At 43.9% G+C, this 17204-nt stretch overlaps 1 protein-coding gene across 1 annotated transcript in view; it reads left to right on the plus strand.

The window, feature by feature from the left end:
* Positions 1–17204, plus strand: part of REV3L (REV3 like, DNA directed polymerase zeta catalytic subunit) — a 2860434-nt gene that overhangs the window by 2299538 nt on the left and 543692 nt on the right. Inside the window, exon 24 of the mRNA XM_044062729.1 lies at positions 2098–2206. Coding sequence (XP_043918664.1) covers positions 2098–2206 — 109 coding nt within the window. The remainder of the gene's footprint in view (positions 1–2097; positions 2207–17204) is intronic.

Genomic DNA, 17204 nt, shown 5'->3' on the forward strand with positions numbered 1-17204 from the left:
TGTGGCAATGGGCGATTTCTTCTCAGCGTTTTCTGATAGCAACGCACATCCCCGGGAAGTCCAATCACATTGCGGACAAGTTGAGCAGAGCTATTCTCATGCCTCACGAGTGGTCTCTGAAAGACTCTGTAGTGAGAGAGATATTTCTCAAGTGGGGTCAGCCTTGCTGCGATCTTTTTGCTACTCCCCAAAACAGCAAGTGCAGAGAATACTTCACTCTATTCCCTTTACCAGGCCAACCCAGCAGGGACCCGCTAGTCCAACTTTGGCCCCGGGGACTTCTGTATGCATTTCCTCCTTTCCCACTGATCTCTCAAGTAATACAGAAAGCTATCGCTCAGAAGGCCTCATTGATCCTCATTGCTCCTTACTGGCCTCGACAAGTGTGGTTCCCCTTTCTACATCGATTTCTTTTGGAGCGACCGTGGAATCTGGACCTAGTTCCAGATCTTTTGATCCATCAGTCGGGTCAGTTTCATCGCTCCCTCCCCTCTCTGAACCTCACTGCTTGGTTCCTCCACTTCCAACCGTAGCCAGGCTTCCTCAATTATCTCACTCTGTTAGAGATATTTTGATAGCTTCCCATAAATCTTCCACTCGAAAGATTTATTTGAGTAAGTGGAAACGCTTCTCATATTGGGCACAAGGAAAGGACATAGATCCTTTCACCGCTTCCATCCAACTAGTCCTTGATTTTCTTGCTGAACTCTTCCATGCAGGTTCATCTCCATCTACTCTTAAGGTTCAATTGGCAGCTATTTCTAATTTCCATGTGGGTATTTCTGAATCTGCCCTAATGTCCCACAAACTCTGCAAAGCCTTTTTGAAAGGAGTTTTTCTTCTCAGACCTCCTGTAAGAAATCCTCCTTCTCCTTGGGACCTAAATTTAGTTCTTGCTTCTTTGATTCTTTCCCCTTTCGAACCTGCAGCTTCATGTTCCTTAAAGTTATTATCATGGAAAACTCTCTTTCTGGTGGCTATCACATCAGCTAGAAGAATTTCAGAACTTCAAGCACTCAGTTGTCGCTCTCCTTACCTTGTGTTCCATAAGGACAGAGTTTCCTTACGAACTAACCCGTCCTTTTTGCCTAAGGTGGTTTCAACATCAAATCTAAACCAATGCATTGACCTCCCTGTCTTTTTCCGAGTATTCAAATAGGTCTGAACAAAATTACACTACCTGGATGTTCATCGTCAATTAAGGTACTACTTGGACAGGACGAAACTATTCAGAAAATCTGATCAGCTGTTTGTCTCCTATGCGGAAAGCAGAAAGGGACTTCCAGTTTCAAAGGTATCTTTATCCAGATGGCTAACATCTCTGATTACCCTTGTTTATGAGATTAGACACCAAAACTGCCTAATAAACCTAAAGCCCATTCCACCAGAGCTTTGGCTACTTCTCTAGCCTTCCAAGACAGACTGCCTATTGACACCATTTGTGCAGCGGCTACTTGGGCTACTCCTCACACTTTTATTTCCCATTATAAGTTGGATTTAGCTTCTAGGCATAGAGCTAATTTTGGTTCCACTGTTCTCAGGAGTCTGTTCCGTTAGGCCACCCGGGACAAGGTGCTAGGGACGCTGGTCCCATCCAGCAAGAATGAAGGCGAGATAGACAACTTAACATATAGAAGTTATGTTCTTACCATAACGTTCCATGTTAGTTGTCTTCTTCTCCTTCTTCTTAGCCCCACCCTCCTTCCCCTGGCCTGGACAGAGCTAGAAGAGTTGTGAGCGTGACCTCTCTTTCTACCACCTCTTTCTTAGTCATATGCTATTATGCATATTTCTTATTTCAGGATATAGGTCACCCTTTCTTCCTGCTGTTAGAGGTGGATTCTGTTTCACAGTTATACTGTTTTTGATATAAGCTGGGTTAGCTTACAAACGAGATCTGAGGTAACTCTCGCCTAGCATTGTGGGATATAAGGGGAGCCTCGAGCCGGTGGAACCAACTCTCGAGCTTTTAGAGTGGCCGAGTCGGAGCCGAGGTCGGCTCCGAACCCATCCAGCAAGAAGAAGGCGAGAAGAAGACAACTAACATGGAACGTTATGGTAAGAACATAACTTCTATTTTTAATTTTCTTTCTGTAGGCATGATGAGTTTAAGTTTGGGTGTTCCACTTTGCGAGTTCCTCCAGATTTATTGTACCAGCTAAGAAATGATATTACCATATCACCAAATGGTTTTGCTTTCGTCAAGGTAAATTTTTCTGTCATCAGTAAATATTTGTATTTTCTACCAGCTGTCATACACTGTGTTATAGTGAGTTCCTTCTAAGAAGTTGAACAGGTTTTTCTTAAGCACTGAATTTACTGTTTGCTTCTAAACAATTTTCAATGGGTCTTTTAATTAATAATTGATTGCTTTCAGATTGCCATGGTTCTGCTTTTCTTTTACTCATCATCATCTTCTATTGGCTGTTCCCATTAGGGGTCGCCACAGCAGATCACCTGTTTCCATTTCTTCCTGTCCTCTGCATCTTGCTGTGTCACACCAACCACCTGCATGTCCTCTGTCACCACATCCATAAACCTTATCTTAGGCCTTCCTCTTTTCCTGTTACGTGGTAGCTTCATCCTCAGCATCTTTTTCCCAATATACTCAGCATCCCTCCTCAGCACATGTCCAAACCAACGTAATCGTGTTTCTCTAGCTTTGTCTCCAAACCTTCCAACCTGGGCTTGACCCTCTAATATACTTATTCCTAATCCTGTCCACCCTCGTCACACCCAGTGCAAATCTTAACATCTTTAATTCTGCCACATCCAGCTCAAACTCCTGCTTTTTTGTCAATGCCACTGTCTCCAACCCATATAACATAGCTGGTCTCACTACCCTCTTGTAGACCTTCCCTTTCACTCTTACAGGTACTCGTCTGTCACAAATCACTCCTGACGCTCTTCTCCACCCATTCCATCCTGCCTGTACTCTCTTCTTCACCTCTCTTCCACACTCTCCATTACTCTGAACTATTGACCCCAAGTATTTAAACTCATCCACCTTCACCACCTCTACTCCTTGCATCCTCACCATTTCTCTATCCTCCCTCTCATTCACACACATATATTCTGTCTTAGTCCTGCTGTCCTTCATTCCTCTTCTCTCTAGAGCATATTTCCATCTCTCCAGGGTCTCCTCCACCTGTTCCCTACTCTCACTACAGATCACAATGTCATCTGCAAACATCATAGTCCACGGGGACTCCTGTCTGATCTCATCTGTCAACCTGTCCATCACCATTGCAAATAAGAAAGGGCTCAGAGCTGATCATTGATGTAACCCCACCTCCACCTTAAACGCATCCGTTACTCCCACCACAGACCTCACCGCTGTCACACTACCCTCGTACATATCCTGTACCACTCTTACATACTTTTTGACACTCCTGACTTCTTCATACAATACCACAGCTCCTCTCTAGGCACCCTGTCATATGCTTTCTCTTAAGTCTACAAAAACACAATGCAACTCCTTCCGACATTCTCTATACTTCTCCATCAACAGTCTCAGAGCAAAGATCGCATCTGTTGTGCTCTTTCCTGGCATGAAACCATACTGCTGATCACTAATCATCACGTCCCTTCTTAACATTGCTTCCACTACTCTTTCCCATAACTTCATGCTGTGACTGATCAATTTTATCCCTCTGTAGTTACTACAGCTCTGCACATCACCCTTATTCTTAAAAATCGGTACCAAAACACTTTTTCTCCATTCCTCAGGCATCCTCTCACTTTCCAAGATTTCATTAAACAATCTGGTTAAAAACTCCACTGCCATTTCACCTAAACACCTCCATGCTTCCACAGGTATGTCATCTGGGCCAATAGCCTTTCCATTCTTCATTCTCTTCATAGCTATCCTTACTTCCTCCTTGCAAATCCATTGTACTTCATGATTTACTATCCCTACATCATCCAACCTTCTCTCCCTCTCATTCTCTTCATTCATCAACCCCTCAAAGTAATTTTCCATCTCCTCAACACACACTCCTCGCTTGTATGTTTTCCTCATTATCCTTTATCACCTTTACCTGCTGCACATCTTTCCTAGCTGGGACCCTCTGTCTAGCCAATCGGTACAGGTCCTTTTCTCCCTCCTTAGTGTCCAACCTTTCATACAACTCTTCATATGCCTTATCCTTAGCCTTCACCACCTCTCTCTTTGCCATACACATTATCTCATTATACTCCTGTCTACTTTCTTCTTTTACTGATGAGCATTATTATTTTAATGTTGTGCTGTATGAATTGAAAACACACATTAATCTTCAAAGTTAAAAGTTATTAAAATGGTTTAAAAAGCTGAATACTAACTTAACCTCTAAATGCCATTGCTGCAGATCCCATTTAGTAGTTGTTCCTTATTAAAGTTTATTAATGACAAGTTCTTTGCACTTTGAGTGTGTATATATATTTCTCACACACACACACAAATCCAGACAACTCCAGTCTTGCCCCTACACACACACCTGCATGCATGCTCCCAGTTACAAATCGCTTTACAGTATTTACCTGCTGCTGTGCAAGCAACCCTGCACATATATACACACACAGGGTTTTGGAATGCCTGATGTTCCCCTAACAACAGTGCTGCTGACATTGAATTGAATGGTTGTATACTATCAAAAGAAGGTGTTTACTTTTTTTGTTTCACTCTTCAGAGAGAGTACTAGTCTTTGACTCACTCTGTTGTGCTGTTCCAATTCTGATGAAAAGTTCTGGAGAAGCTTGCATAGCTAATTAGCATTAGCTGTACCTCTGGATTGCCATGTTTCCATGTGGCATTCACCAGCGGGACAGGTGTAGCTCTAAACACTGGAGCCTTCTCACCTTCGTAGCACTGCAGTAGACTCTAAATTACTGTGACATAACATTCTGAGCATTCTTGCTACAAACAAGATTGTACAGTGCAGTATGAATTTCTGAATCCTGGTAACAGTATTTTCTGCTCATACATATAAGATTTTATCCAACATGCAATTCTGTTTCTCATCCCTCTGCTTCATGGCTATTCCCCAGATCTTCTGTCTCTCATCTTCTTGCTGTGTGTCCAGCTGTTTGAGTTTCCTGGGATGTCTTGTACCTAGCTCCTCACTTGTCCTGTTTTTTTACCTTTTTTGAACCCCCACCCATACTTCACAGTTTAATATCCCATACTTATTTCCCTGTTCTGATGTTGTTCTCACTTATGTCAAACCCATGCTTTTCCTGTCCCCTCACTCTCTGGCTCATTGCTACATATATTTATTCACTTCCAGTGTCATAATTAGTATTTGCGATTATATATTTTCTTTGAGTGGCTCCTTTTCCCTAGCCCTAGGTTCCCCATATCTTGTTACATTCATTGACTACTTCTTCCATATCTTTATTGCCCATCTGGGTTCCCAGTAGATATGTGATATTCCTGCTTCCATTTCCCTGTACCTCCAACACTTCATATTTTCCTGCTGAGTATTTCTTTACTGTAATGGTGTTTTGTAAAGTCTGTCCTGTATTATCAGTTGCTGGTCCAACAAATGAGTTCAGAATTTGTTTCCATGCCATTCCCTTTCTTTCTCAACTGATTTCTATGCTTTGACCTTTTTCCGTTTCTTCTTGGTTTTGCTTTTCTCCTCTGCCTTGTCCCCCTCAGAAGTCATTACAAGTCATACCTCCTTTCTTTTATGTCCTGTTTCTTGACTATGCTATGGCTCCTGTTGCTTGTTTGTACTCTCCCATGGTTATCCTTTGTCAACGTGGTGCTGTCTTATGGAGTTTTTTTTTCATTGTATTCATCCTTTATACATTCTACCTTTCTGTCTACATTTCTTTCCACCAGTCTGTTCTCCAGAAGCTTATCCCTCCTTCCTGATTTTATACCATTGTTTGGAATAGATTAGTTATCCTATAGATGTCCTTCCATTTCAGTATTTCAGTATTCTTTACAGTAAGGATCCCTTGCCAAGGGCTGCCCAACGTCTGGCCTATATACCAAAGCCTTTAGGTTGTTTTAAGGTACACCATACATCACACATATGCTCCTCGCATAACGTAGGGTTTAAAGGTGACATCTAGACGTACCATCCTTAGAACTTCTTTGCCACCAGTCTGAATGGCATCTCTTGATCGTCGGTCTGAACAGTCGTTCCATTGCTAATTTGCCAAGCCGTTTCAGATAAGTGCCCCATTGGGGGGTTTGTATCTTAGCTTTTCCTTTTCTTTTTGTTGCTTTTGGAGTTTCATGTCATCCAAGAAGGGTAAATGCCAGTGTGGGAGAGAGACCCCATAAAGACCATCACTAGCAGTGCTTGTTTTGTCTCGGTACTTCCCATGACCATACATCCTGTTCAGTTTGTCAGGCGTTTGTTCCTAAGGCCCTTCATATTCTGTTATCTTCTTTGGCCTTGTATTTGGAGAATCAGCATCTTAAGCTTTTAGCTAAAGAAACAATGGAAGGAACTCCCCGCTCTGAGGGGCAGTCATCTGTGAAGAAGGCAAAGAAATCTAGGCCAGATTTTTCTGCTGTTCAGCCTCTGCAGGACGTCTCTCCCAAGGTGAGTTAAAGCATGGAGGGTACCTGGCTCCACTGTTGGATTTTTTTGCCACAACCATTTTAGAGGCTGGCGTGGCTCCAGTCTTAAGGATGTCCTTGGAGGACTTGTAGATGTCCACTTCAGAAGCTCAGGGGAAACCACGGCTGATTATTTCCTAGGGGCCTAGTGATGTTCCTCAGATTTTGGTCAGAGAAGTCCCGTCTACTATTATTGAATGCCTTCTGTGGTCGGAGCCTTATAAGTTCTTTAAGGCGGACATCCCCTTGAAGAAAAAGCAGAAGATTAAGCACATTTCTCCAGCACTTAAGGAGTCGCATAGTTGTTTAATGCTTTGATGGCTTTAAAACCTCCTCAAGGAGTTTCTGTTCCAGCTCTCCCTTGGTCATCTACTCTCCTTAAAAGACCCAGAGAACAGGATTCCTTTGAGGTGAAGGGGAATTCAGATGAGGAATTCCTTGCTTACTCATCTCAGATTCCCTCTCCTTTAAAATATGGGTCTGAGGAAGAGGAATCTACTATTCCTGCCAATTCTCTCGAGGAAATCTTTTTTTGGGGATACAATCTTCAGAATGACAGAATTTTTTTAATGGAATTGGGCTCAGGTTTCTGGGGTACAGAAGAGGTATTATAAGCTTCTGCATATTGTTTCCCCAAACCTGCTGTTCCTCCTGTTTTGACTGCTTTATTGAATGCCTTTTCTAATGCTTCTAAGGCTCCTGATTCCCAGCCCCCTACCCCCAGAAAGGTTTTATAGGGTACCTGAGGACTGTACATTTCTATATAGGTACCCTTCCACTGATCCTTTAGTGGTGTCTGTGGCTTCTGACAAACCATCTCAGTTGCTACCTTCTCCTAAGTTACTTCATTCTGATAAAGATACCAGAAATATGAAAAGGTTAGGTAAGAAGGTTTATACCTCTGCTACCTTAGCTTTTAGGGCTGTCAATTATCAGATCCATATATCCAGGTACATGTTGGCTCTTCTTTATCAGGCATGTCAGGTAATTTCTGATCTCCGAGGCTCTGAAGGGATGACTTTTTCCTCGTTCCCTTTTAGGGACTTCCTCCCAGGTGGCTTGACATTCCATTAAGTGTAGTTATGATGCAACAGGTGCTTCCTGTAGGGTTGCTGCATATCGTTCTGTGATAAGGAGATATTCTTAGCTTTGGCTTCAACCTTTGCCTGATGATCTTAAGGCTAAGTTGATGGATGCTCCCATGGACGATAAACACTTGTTTGGCGAAGCTGCTGCTGCTTTAAGGCTTTTCAGAAGAAGTAACCCAAATACGCCAACCTTTGTTCATAGGCAGTCTTGCCTTCCTACCAAGAGTAAGAAAGGTGGGAAGCAGGCTCCTTCTGCTAAAGCTACTTAGACTTCTGCGCCCCAGAAGTCTCCTTTTCCTGATAAACCAGGTGTTGTCTGACTGTCTTATTCTTCTCAGCCAGATTCCTCTTCAGGAACAGCTGTCATTCTTTTCGGGAGTGCTTCAGGATCTCCTGACTCGGGGAACTATTCAGGAAGTTTCATTCTCCCAAATGAGGAGAGGTTTTTACTCCAGAATGTTTCAGGTGTCCAGGAAAGAGAGTACTTGGAGACCAAGTCTATACCTCTCTCTTCTAAACACCTTTCCGAAGGTCCCCTCCTTTCTAATGTTGTCCCTTCAGACTTTGTTCCCTATTTTGCTTCCTCAGGCTTATATGGTATCATTAGGCCGTAAGGATACTTATCTTTATATCCCGATTCATCCCCTGTTCAGGAAGTTTTTACCTTTCTCTGTTGCTTCTTGGTATTTTCTGTTCTGTGCTTTGCCCTTTGGCCTTTCTACTGCCCAAAGGGTATTCACCAAATGCCTTGCTGTTGTGATTGCTTTTTGCAGGCTAAGGGGTGATCCAAGTCTTTTCCTATTTGGATGGCCTCCTGTTTTGGGCATTCCCACCAGAGGCCTTGTTGAAAAATCTCAGTTTTGCCATTTCCTTTCTGCAGAGCCTGGGGGTTCACTATAAATTTCAAAAAGTTTTTTTTACTTCTCAGGATCATGTCTTTCTGTGGTACAGGATCCAGACTGTTCCTATTCTGACATCCTTGCCTCATTCCAAGGCCTTAATTCTCATTTCCTTTTTTCAGTCCTTTCTTCCTTGGACTTCAGTAACTGCCATGGAATTTATGAGAGTTTTGGAATTCTGGGGTTCATGGCTTCCACCATTCCTATGCTTCCATTTTGCCAAACTCTACATGAGAAAGTTTCAGTTATTTCTGAAGACAGTTTGCCTTCAAAATTCATATCCCCTCGAGTTTGTAGTTCCTCTTCTGCCATGTCTCAAGCAGAAACTTCAGTGGTGGATTCAGCAGTGGACTCCCAGTCCAGGACTCCCTTTTCAGCCACCTCTTCCCTTTCAGGAGCTGTTCACTGACGCTTTAGACATGAGATGGGGAGTAGCAATCTGGTCACCTCTTCAAAAGAAAGAACACATCAGTGTCTGAGATGAGAGCTCTTCTACTGGTTCTTCAGACTTTTCTTCTGCTCTTCTCTTCAGGTCCTCTCAAGATGGTTACAGACAATACCACAGTGATGTGGTATATCAGCAAACAGAGGGGACAAGGTCTAATCTTCTTTGTCGGTTGGCAATCCTGATGTGGGAAGTAGCTATCCAGTATCAAGTGACTTTTCAGACAGTTTACATTCCCTCAGGTCAAAACATTGTGGCAGACTCTCTGAGCAGGTCCATAATTCAGTCCCATGAATAAATGCCTCACAGGGATGTGTTTCTTGACATTGTCCACCAGTGGATACTCCTCCAGTAGATCTTTTTGCCTCCCCTCTTAACAGACAACTTTCTCGGTTTTGTGCCATTGTCCTATGTCCACTGGTTTGGAAGGTGGACGCCCTTTCTTTTTCTTGAAAGGGGATGTTTATCTGTGATTCCCCTCCTTACTCTCATTCCAAAAATCCAGTGCAAAATTCAAGAGGATGCTCCCAAAGTCTTGTTGGTGACTCCCTTTTGACCAAGACAACATTGGTTCCTCCTCCTCCTGCATTTAGCCAAGGGCAGTCATCACAAGTTACCTCACAGAATGGGCCTACTCTCACAAGACAAGAGATCTCTCATCCGTCTTCACCTGTCCACTCTTCAACTGACACTGTGGGTGATAGGAGCTTGATTCCACCTACACACCTTTTTCTGAGGATGTGTTTTAGGGTCCTGCAGGAAGCCAGGAAACCCAGTACTAGGAAATCCTACTTATCCAAATGGAAGAGGTTTTCTGTTTGATGTCTTTCTCTTAACCTGGATCCAGTTTCTGCTGATGTTCCTTTAGTTCTTTCTTATCTTTGTGAATTGCTCAGTGCTGGCTAGGCTTATTCTTCTGTCAGGGCCGACTTATCAGCTATCTCTGCCTGTGTGTCTTTATCACCTCCTTTAGCTTCTAGTTTTGAAGCTAAACAATTTCTTAAAGGCATCCTTCATATTAGGCCTCCCAGGAAGAATGTTCTTCCTCCGTGGGATCTTAATTCTGTCTTAGAAAAATTGACCCAGGCTTCTTTTGAGCCTGCAGCTTCAGCTTCCTTGCAACATTGCTCTTGGAAGACTGTACTTTTGTTAGCCCTTACTTCTGCCAGACGGGTTTCTGAGCTTCACACCCTTATGGCTTGATGTCCTAGTAAATAAGTTGGCCCTTAATGAGTCTGTTATTTTGCCCACTTTTTCCCCTTCTCCGCAATCTGCCAGTGAGGTGCTGTACACGTTGGTTGTGCATAGACAACTCATATTTCATTTGGATAAGACTAAGACTTTTCATAAGTCTGATCAGCTTTTTGTTTACTTTCATCCTTGGTCCTTAAGATTGTCTGTGTCCAAGTAAACTGTTTTTTTTTTTATTTCTAAAGCCATTTCTTTTTATTCCTTTCATGGCAAGAGCCTTCCTTCTTCTGTTAAGGCTCATTCTACTACAGCTGTGGGTTCTTGTGATACTTTTTTCAAGGGTTAGGATACTAACTCTATTCTTGAGGCAGCTACCTGGACTTCTGTGCATACATCTACCAAGCACTAGAAGTTGGATGAAATTTCCAGAGCTAGAGCTGGTTTTGTTATGGCCATCCTTCAGTCCTTCCTAGAGAGCTCTGCTGGTCCTTCCTCTGCCCTCTCTTCTGGATGTACTGATTACCTCTCTACTCCTTGTACTGGCATTCCTATTAGGGCTCTCATTTCTGAGGATGATACGTCCGGACATAGCCTTTATGCCCTCTGCTACACAAGGCGCATATGTGGTGTGTACAGCGTACCTTAAAGCAACCTAAAGGTTTTGGTAAATTGGCCAGATGTCGGGCTGCCCCTGTTATTTTGATTGGGTAATTGGACTAGTTTCTGTTTCTCTGTCTTTAATAGTCAGTGTTTTCAACCAGATGTCCTTCAAGAATGCAACTGCAGTCATAACATATGGGTTGTCCTGCCTCAGGCAGCCCTCGGTCGGCCGGATTCCAAAGTCTGGGTCCGACGTCGGCTGATGTCGCATTTTCCTCCGATGTCAGAGCGGCTGGGGTACATAAGCATCAGCCGCCGCCATTTTCTTCAGTCTTTCTTGCCGCGCGGTGCCCGAAGCAGAAGCAGTTCGCAAGTGCCGGTCGGTCAGCTCCTGTATTCTTCGATTCCGAAGTCATCAAAAAAGCTAAGTACCCGGTTGGGGACCTTTTCTTGCCTCAGCCAATGTCAGAAATTACTGAAAAAGTTAACAATTGTCTTTCTTGTGGTAAACAAATACCTCATAAGGATTTCCACTCTTACTGTCTTCCTTGCCTTGGCCCAGACCACGACGTCTCGGCCTGTGTAGCCTGTGCTTGCTTCAACAAGTGCACTTTCAGGCGCCGGGCGGAGTTCGCTGAAGATTTTTTCGGCGAAAAATTTGCTTACACAATGCCGTCGGAACTTCCGACATCGCAAACTCCCAAGAAACGAAAAGACCGGGACCGACATCCTCGGCCCGCGTCTACCTCTGACTCCACGCCAAAACCAATCACGAGTGCTCCGGTTCCTTCTGAGACGGTTTCTCCACCGCTCTGAACCGAAGACACCGCATTACCGAAGACTCCGATTCCGGATAGCACTCCGACGCCAGTTATTGTTTTTCCTCCGGATACCGAAACCGAGGAAATGCCCAAGACCATTGCTGTAGACAAGGTCACTCCAGCACGTGGAGCTGCCAGGCCTCCTATGGCCATGTCTATTAAGGCCTACACTAGGGCTAAGGCAGCCAGCAAAACAAAACATCTTACTACTAAAACCTTACCTCAGCCTACTCCAGAGACACAAATTATGTCTATGGCTGCTGATTTAATTTCTATGATTAGAGGTTCACAGGCCCATCCTGAGAGAGGATCCCAGCCTCCTTCTGATAAAAGGCCCCGGGTTGAACCCCCTGACCGTATTCCGTCAGATGAAGATTCTGAGGGCTCTGTCCACTCTGATAGCCAGGAAGAGCTCTTCCAGACCTATGAGGACTCGGATGCAGAGGATTCCATTCCCTCGGCCTCCCCTCCTGAGGATATTCCTTTTGGGGAAGTTCTGCATACCATGAGGGAACATTTCAAGTGACAAGGCCAGGAATATTCTGATTCCAGAAAGCGCCTTTGGACTTTCCTTAAGAAGCCCCAGCACAGGCCCTTAGCTATTCCTCCTGTACTTGATGTTTTGGATGATTTATATTCTGACTCTAGTGTTACCCCTGACTCTCTTCCTCCTGCTCCAGCCAAGCCAGACAGGTATTACAGGGTTCCAGAAACACATTCCCATTTATTCAGGGCCCATTCTGCTGATTTGGAAACTATTTCACAGGGGCCTAAAGGAGTTTCAGCTTCCACCTCTAAAAATCCATTGCCCTCCAACAGGGAAGCTAGGTCATTAGAGAGATGGGGCAAAAAGGTTTACACTTCCACTACCTTATCTAGGAGAGCTTTGAATTGCCTTTTTCATATGTTATAATATCAGGATTTCCTGTTAGAAGATTTACAAAAAACATTGGCCACTCCTGATCCTTTAGACAGGAAGGCTTTGCAGGAAGCTGTACATAATACTCAGCAAGTAAGCAATCACTTCCTACAGTGTGGGTATGATGCACTGGAAGCTTCATGTAGGGCAGCTATGACAGGGGCAGTCATTCGAAGACATGCATGGTTAAAAGATCAACCTCTACCAGATCATGTGAAGGCAAAACTTCTGGATGCACCTTTGGAAAAGAATAAGCTTTTTGGTGCTAATGCTAAGGATGTGTTAAAGACCATTGAGGAAAAAGCAAAATCAGTTCAGACGGTGAAAGATTTCCTCCAGGTTCAACCCCCCAGATTCAGTAGGAATTGGCCTTCAAAAAACTGGTCCTTTCCTAATACAGAAAAGTTTCAAAGGGGTAAAAACAGACGTGGCCGTGGAAGATGCCAATACAGAGGTCCTTACAGGGGACGACAATGGCAGCCAGGAAACCAAAGAAGCGACGCAGGGGGTTCACCTGCCCCACAGCCTCAATCTCAATGACTTTCCTCTACTTCCGCCTACCAGGGAACAAATAGAAGCTCCCTTGGGCGGGAAATTATCTCTGTTTGCAGAAAATTGGCACAGACTGACAAAGGACAAATGGATTTTGAACATTATACACCGTGGCTACAGGTTCCATTTTCATACCTTGCCAAGAAAACAAGGCACGCCAAACCTACCACCAAACCAGAGGGCAGAGGCTATCAAGCAAATCTCTCTGCTGACTCGGATGAAAGCAATAGAAAAAGTTCCACAACAAGAACAAGGCCAGGGATTTTACTCAAGACTGTTCCTTGTTCCAAGAAAAGAATCTCAATGGAGACCAATACTGGATTTGTCCGCATTAAACACCTTTCTCATAGTACCAAAGTTCAAAATGCTGACTCTACAGCAACTCCTTCCCATGCTGGGCAAGGGGTCTTGGCTGATTACTCTGGACCTCAAGGAGGCTTACCTGCATGTCCCTATCAGACACAGCTGCAGAAGATACCTCAGATTTTTTGCAGGGCCAGAGCATTATCAATTCTCAGCATTGCCATTTGGCTTATCTACTGCGCCCAGAGTATTCACAAAATGCCTGGCTTCAGTAATTGCTCATTGCAGGCTCCAGGGGATACAAATTTACCCGTACCTGGACGACTGCCTCATACAAGCGGACGACAAATTGATGTTGACAAAAAACTTGGACTATGTCATAAGATTACTACAAGCTCTGGGATACACAGTCAACTTCCAAAAGTCAAGACTGCAGCCATCCCAGCAAATAATCTTCTTAGGAGCCAAATTAGACACAGTCTCTCAAATGGCTTACCTGACAGAAGACAAGCAAGCGAAGTTAATTCATTACTTCAAAGGTTTAGCAAAACTCACCCAGATGACTGCAAGGAGATTCCTACAGGCCCTGGGTTACATGGCATCCTGCATTCTCCTGGTTCCATTAGCAAGACTACACATGAGAAAGCTTCAGTGGTACCTAAAAAGCATTTGGTCTCAGCACAGCAACAACTTGGAGACAACCATACCGCTCATTCCATGCCTACAAAAGGAATTCCTATGGTGGGCCTCGGTGAGCCAGGCAAACACAGGTATGTCATTCAAAAAACCACAGATAACACAGACCATGACCACAGACGCCTCAGACCTTGGATGGGGGGGCGCACATGGAAGGCAGGTGTATACAAGGACAATGGTCTCCAAAGGAAATACATCTGCATATAAACCAAAAGGAAATGCTGGCAGTAATGCATGCCATCGAGGCCTTTCAACACCAACTTCAGCAAGGCCATTTACTGATACGGACAGACAACACCACTGTGATGTGGTATATAAACAAGCAAGGGGGCACCCACTCTTACCCCCTTTGCAGACTGACAATGCATCTTTGGGAGAAATCACTGAGCCTAAACATCCAGTTACAATCCCAGTTTGTTCCAGGCAAAGTCAATGTCTTGGCGGACAGCCTAAGCAGGAATTTCACAGATCCACATGAGTGGAGGTTACATCCGAAGATCTTCACACAACTCACTTCGACATGGGGCAGGCCAGAAGTAGACCTATTTGCCTCTCACCTCGACCATCATCTACAAAAATTCTGCACAAGGACATACCATCCAAAAGCTTGGAAAATAGATGCTCTCTCATTCAACTGGAACTTCCTAACAATCTATGCATTCCCACCTCTGCCAATGATGACCTCAGTATTACTAAAGATCAAAGCAGAGAGACCCAAGGGAATCATAATAGCTCCGGACTGGCCAAGACAACACTGGTACCCACTACTACGGAGCATATGTCACACCAGGAGGTGGGCCCTTCCCCACTGGCCTCTACTTTTGACTCAACACAATTTCAAAACAGTGCATCCAAACCTTCAGACACTGCAGCTAACAGCCTGGGAGATCCCATAAATAACCTCAACCTATCTCTCTCCAAGGAAGTTCAGAGGATACTAACAGAGGCTCGAAGACCATCCACCAGAAAGGTTTACTTAGCAAAATGGAAGAGATTCAGCAATTGGAATACCAGCAAGGGACATGATGCATCATTGTTGAACATACCACTCATCTTGGAATATTTGGCAGATATCCTAAAGAACGGCCTCTCATATTCTTCCATAAAGATACATGCATCAGCTATTTCAGCTAGATATAACACTGATCCTCCTGTCTTTTCACACCCTTTGCTAAGGCAATTCCTCAGGGAATCAAGAACATTAAGCCACCAAGAAAGGCCCCAGTACCAGCCTGGGACCTCAATTTTGTCCTAGAAAACTGACTCTACCTCCTTTTGAGCCAGCAGCTACAGTTGACTTGCAGTTTCTCTCATGGAAGACAGCTTTCCTGTTGGCAATTACCTCAGCAAGAAGGGTTTGAACTACAGGTCCTAATGGCAATACCACTGTTCATAATTTTTCACAGAGACAGGGTTTCATTAAGGACCAACCCTACTTTTATGCCTAAGGTGGTATCTAGGGTTTCTTTAAATCAAGCTATTCATCTGCCTGCTTTCTTCCCCAATCCTGGGAATAAGGGCCGAAAGACTGTTACATACCTTGGACATTCACAGACAACTTCGATACTACCTGGACAGAACCAAGGCCAGTAGGAAGTCTGAACAACTTTTTGTAGCTTACGCCCCTGCAGTCCAAGGAAAAGCAATTTCAAAACAGACAATTTCAAAATGGATTGGACATTGCATCATATTCTGTTATTCCTTTCATGGAAAGACTGTTCCAGCCAATGTCAGGCCACATTCCACCAGAGCTACAGCCACCTCTACAGCATTCTTAAGAGGGGTGCCTACTAAGGACATTCTAGAAGCTGCTACATGGAGCTCCGTGCATACATTCTCCAAACACTACAATCTCCCTCTATACTCCAGATCTAGAGCAGGCTTTGCTTCAGCAGTCCTGCAGGGTTTGATTGCCACACCATCTTTTTCCTAGAGCATTCCTCCTCCCCCAGCTAAGCTATGGTATTCTACCCATATGTTATGACTGCAGTTGCATTCTTGAAGGACATAGTACAGTTTTGTACCCTACCATAAATGTAGATGTCCGATAGACATGCAACTGCAGTCGGATTTTCCCTCCCTCCATACCCCTCTATGCCTAGGGTCCACTCCTATCCCTGTTTCTCTTAGCTGAGGATATCTGTTATGGTGTATTTTTTTTATTGCTCATTTATTTGTCTGGAATCCTGTTTTTGTCTTCCAAATTTGATTACAGCCTTCCTTGGGGGGCACCTGGCATCTGGGGCAAGAAACACTGAAGAAAATGGCGTCGGCTGATGCTTATGTACCCCAGCCGCTCTGACGTCAGAGGAAAATGCGACATCAGCTGACGTCGGACCCAGACTTTGGAATCCGGCCGACCGAGGGCTGCCTGAGGCAGGACAAACCCATATGATGTCCACATCTACATTTATGGTAGGTACAAAACTGTACTTTCTGCTTGTTTGCTCAAGCAATTCAAAGCTGCTGTGAGATGGGCCTTCTGCCATTTCCTCTGCTGTGATATTGGAAAAAGGTAAGTGCTTATTTTCAGCTGTTTTCTGCACTGCTGTTTTACTGTATATCTGTGCAACTGTTTTTTGTCACACCCACCTGCCCAGTTGCTGTGGTGGTCTTAAATCTTGGTGGCTTTGTTGCCCGCCTCTATTATAAAGTTAATACCGGACACTCCCCCCAGTCGCATTACATCAGCTCATTCTACTGTTTATAGTGAGAACTTAATAAAGGTCCACCCCTTTAGCTTCTGTGCCTTGAATTATCTTATCTTCTGTCTCTTCACTTTCTACTTAAAAAAAATGTGCCTCTTTCTACTTCATTTATGTTTGCCATATTTATTACAGCTTGTTGGTTGCCTTACTAAATTGATGACAGTATTCTACTGAATCGCTGCTTTATTTGTACTGTTACTGTTGTGATTCTGAGCTACTGTTTCAAAGCACTCTACTATATTTCATTGCTATCTGCTGCAATTCATTATTGTTTAACTGGATTTTACTGCATTTCGTTGCTGTTTAACTGTATTTTTTCATATTGCGAGTTCTATTTTTTGACTGTAAGTGATTAATCTTTTCTTCATTGTGAGTTTTTTCTTATTGAGTTCTTAACCTTAAAATTGGGTAGCATAGTTTAGA

The sequence above is a fragment of the Protopterus annectens genome, chromosome 2.part1 (assembly GCF_019279795.1).
Source record: "Protopterus annectens isolate FY-2018-M chromosome 2.part1, PAN1.0, whole genome shotgun sequence".
Taxonomy (NCBI): domain Eukaryota; kingdom Metazoa; phylum Chordata; order Ceratodontiformes; family Protopteridae; genus Protopterus; species Protopterus annectens.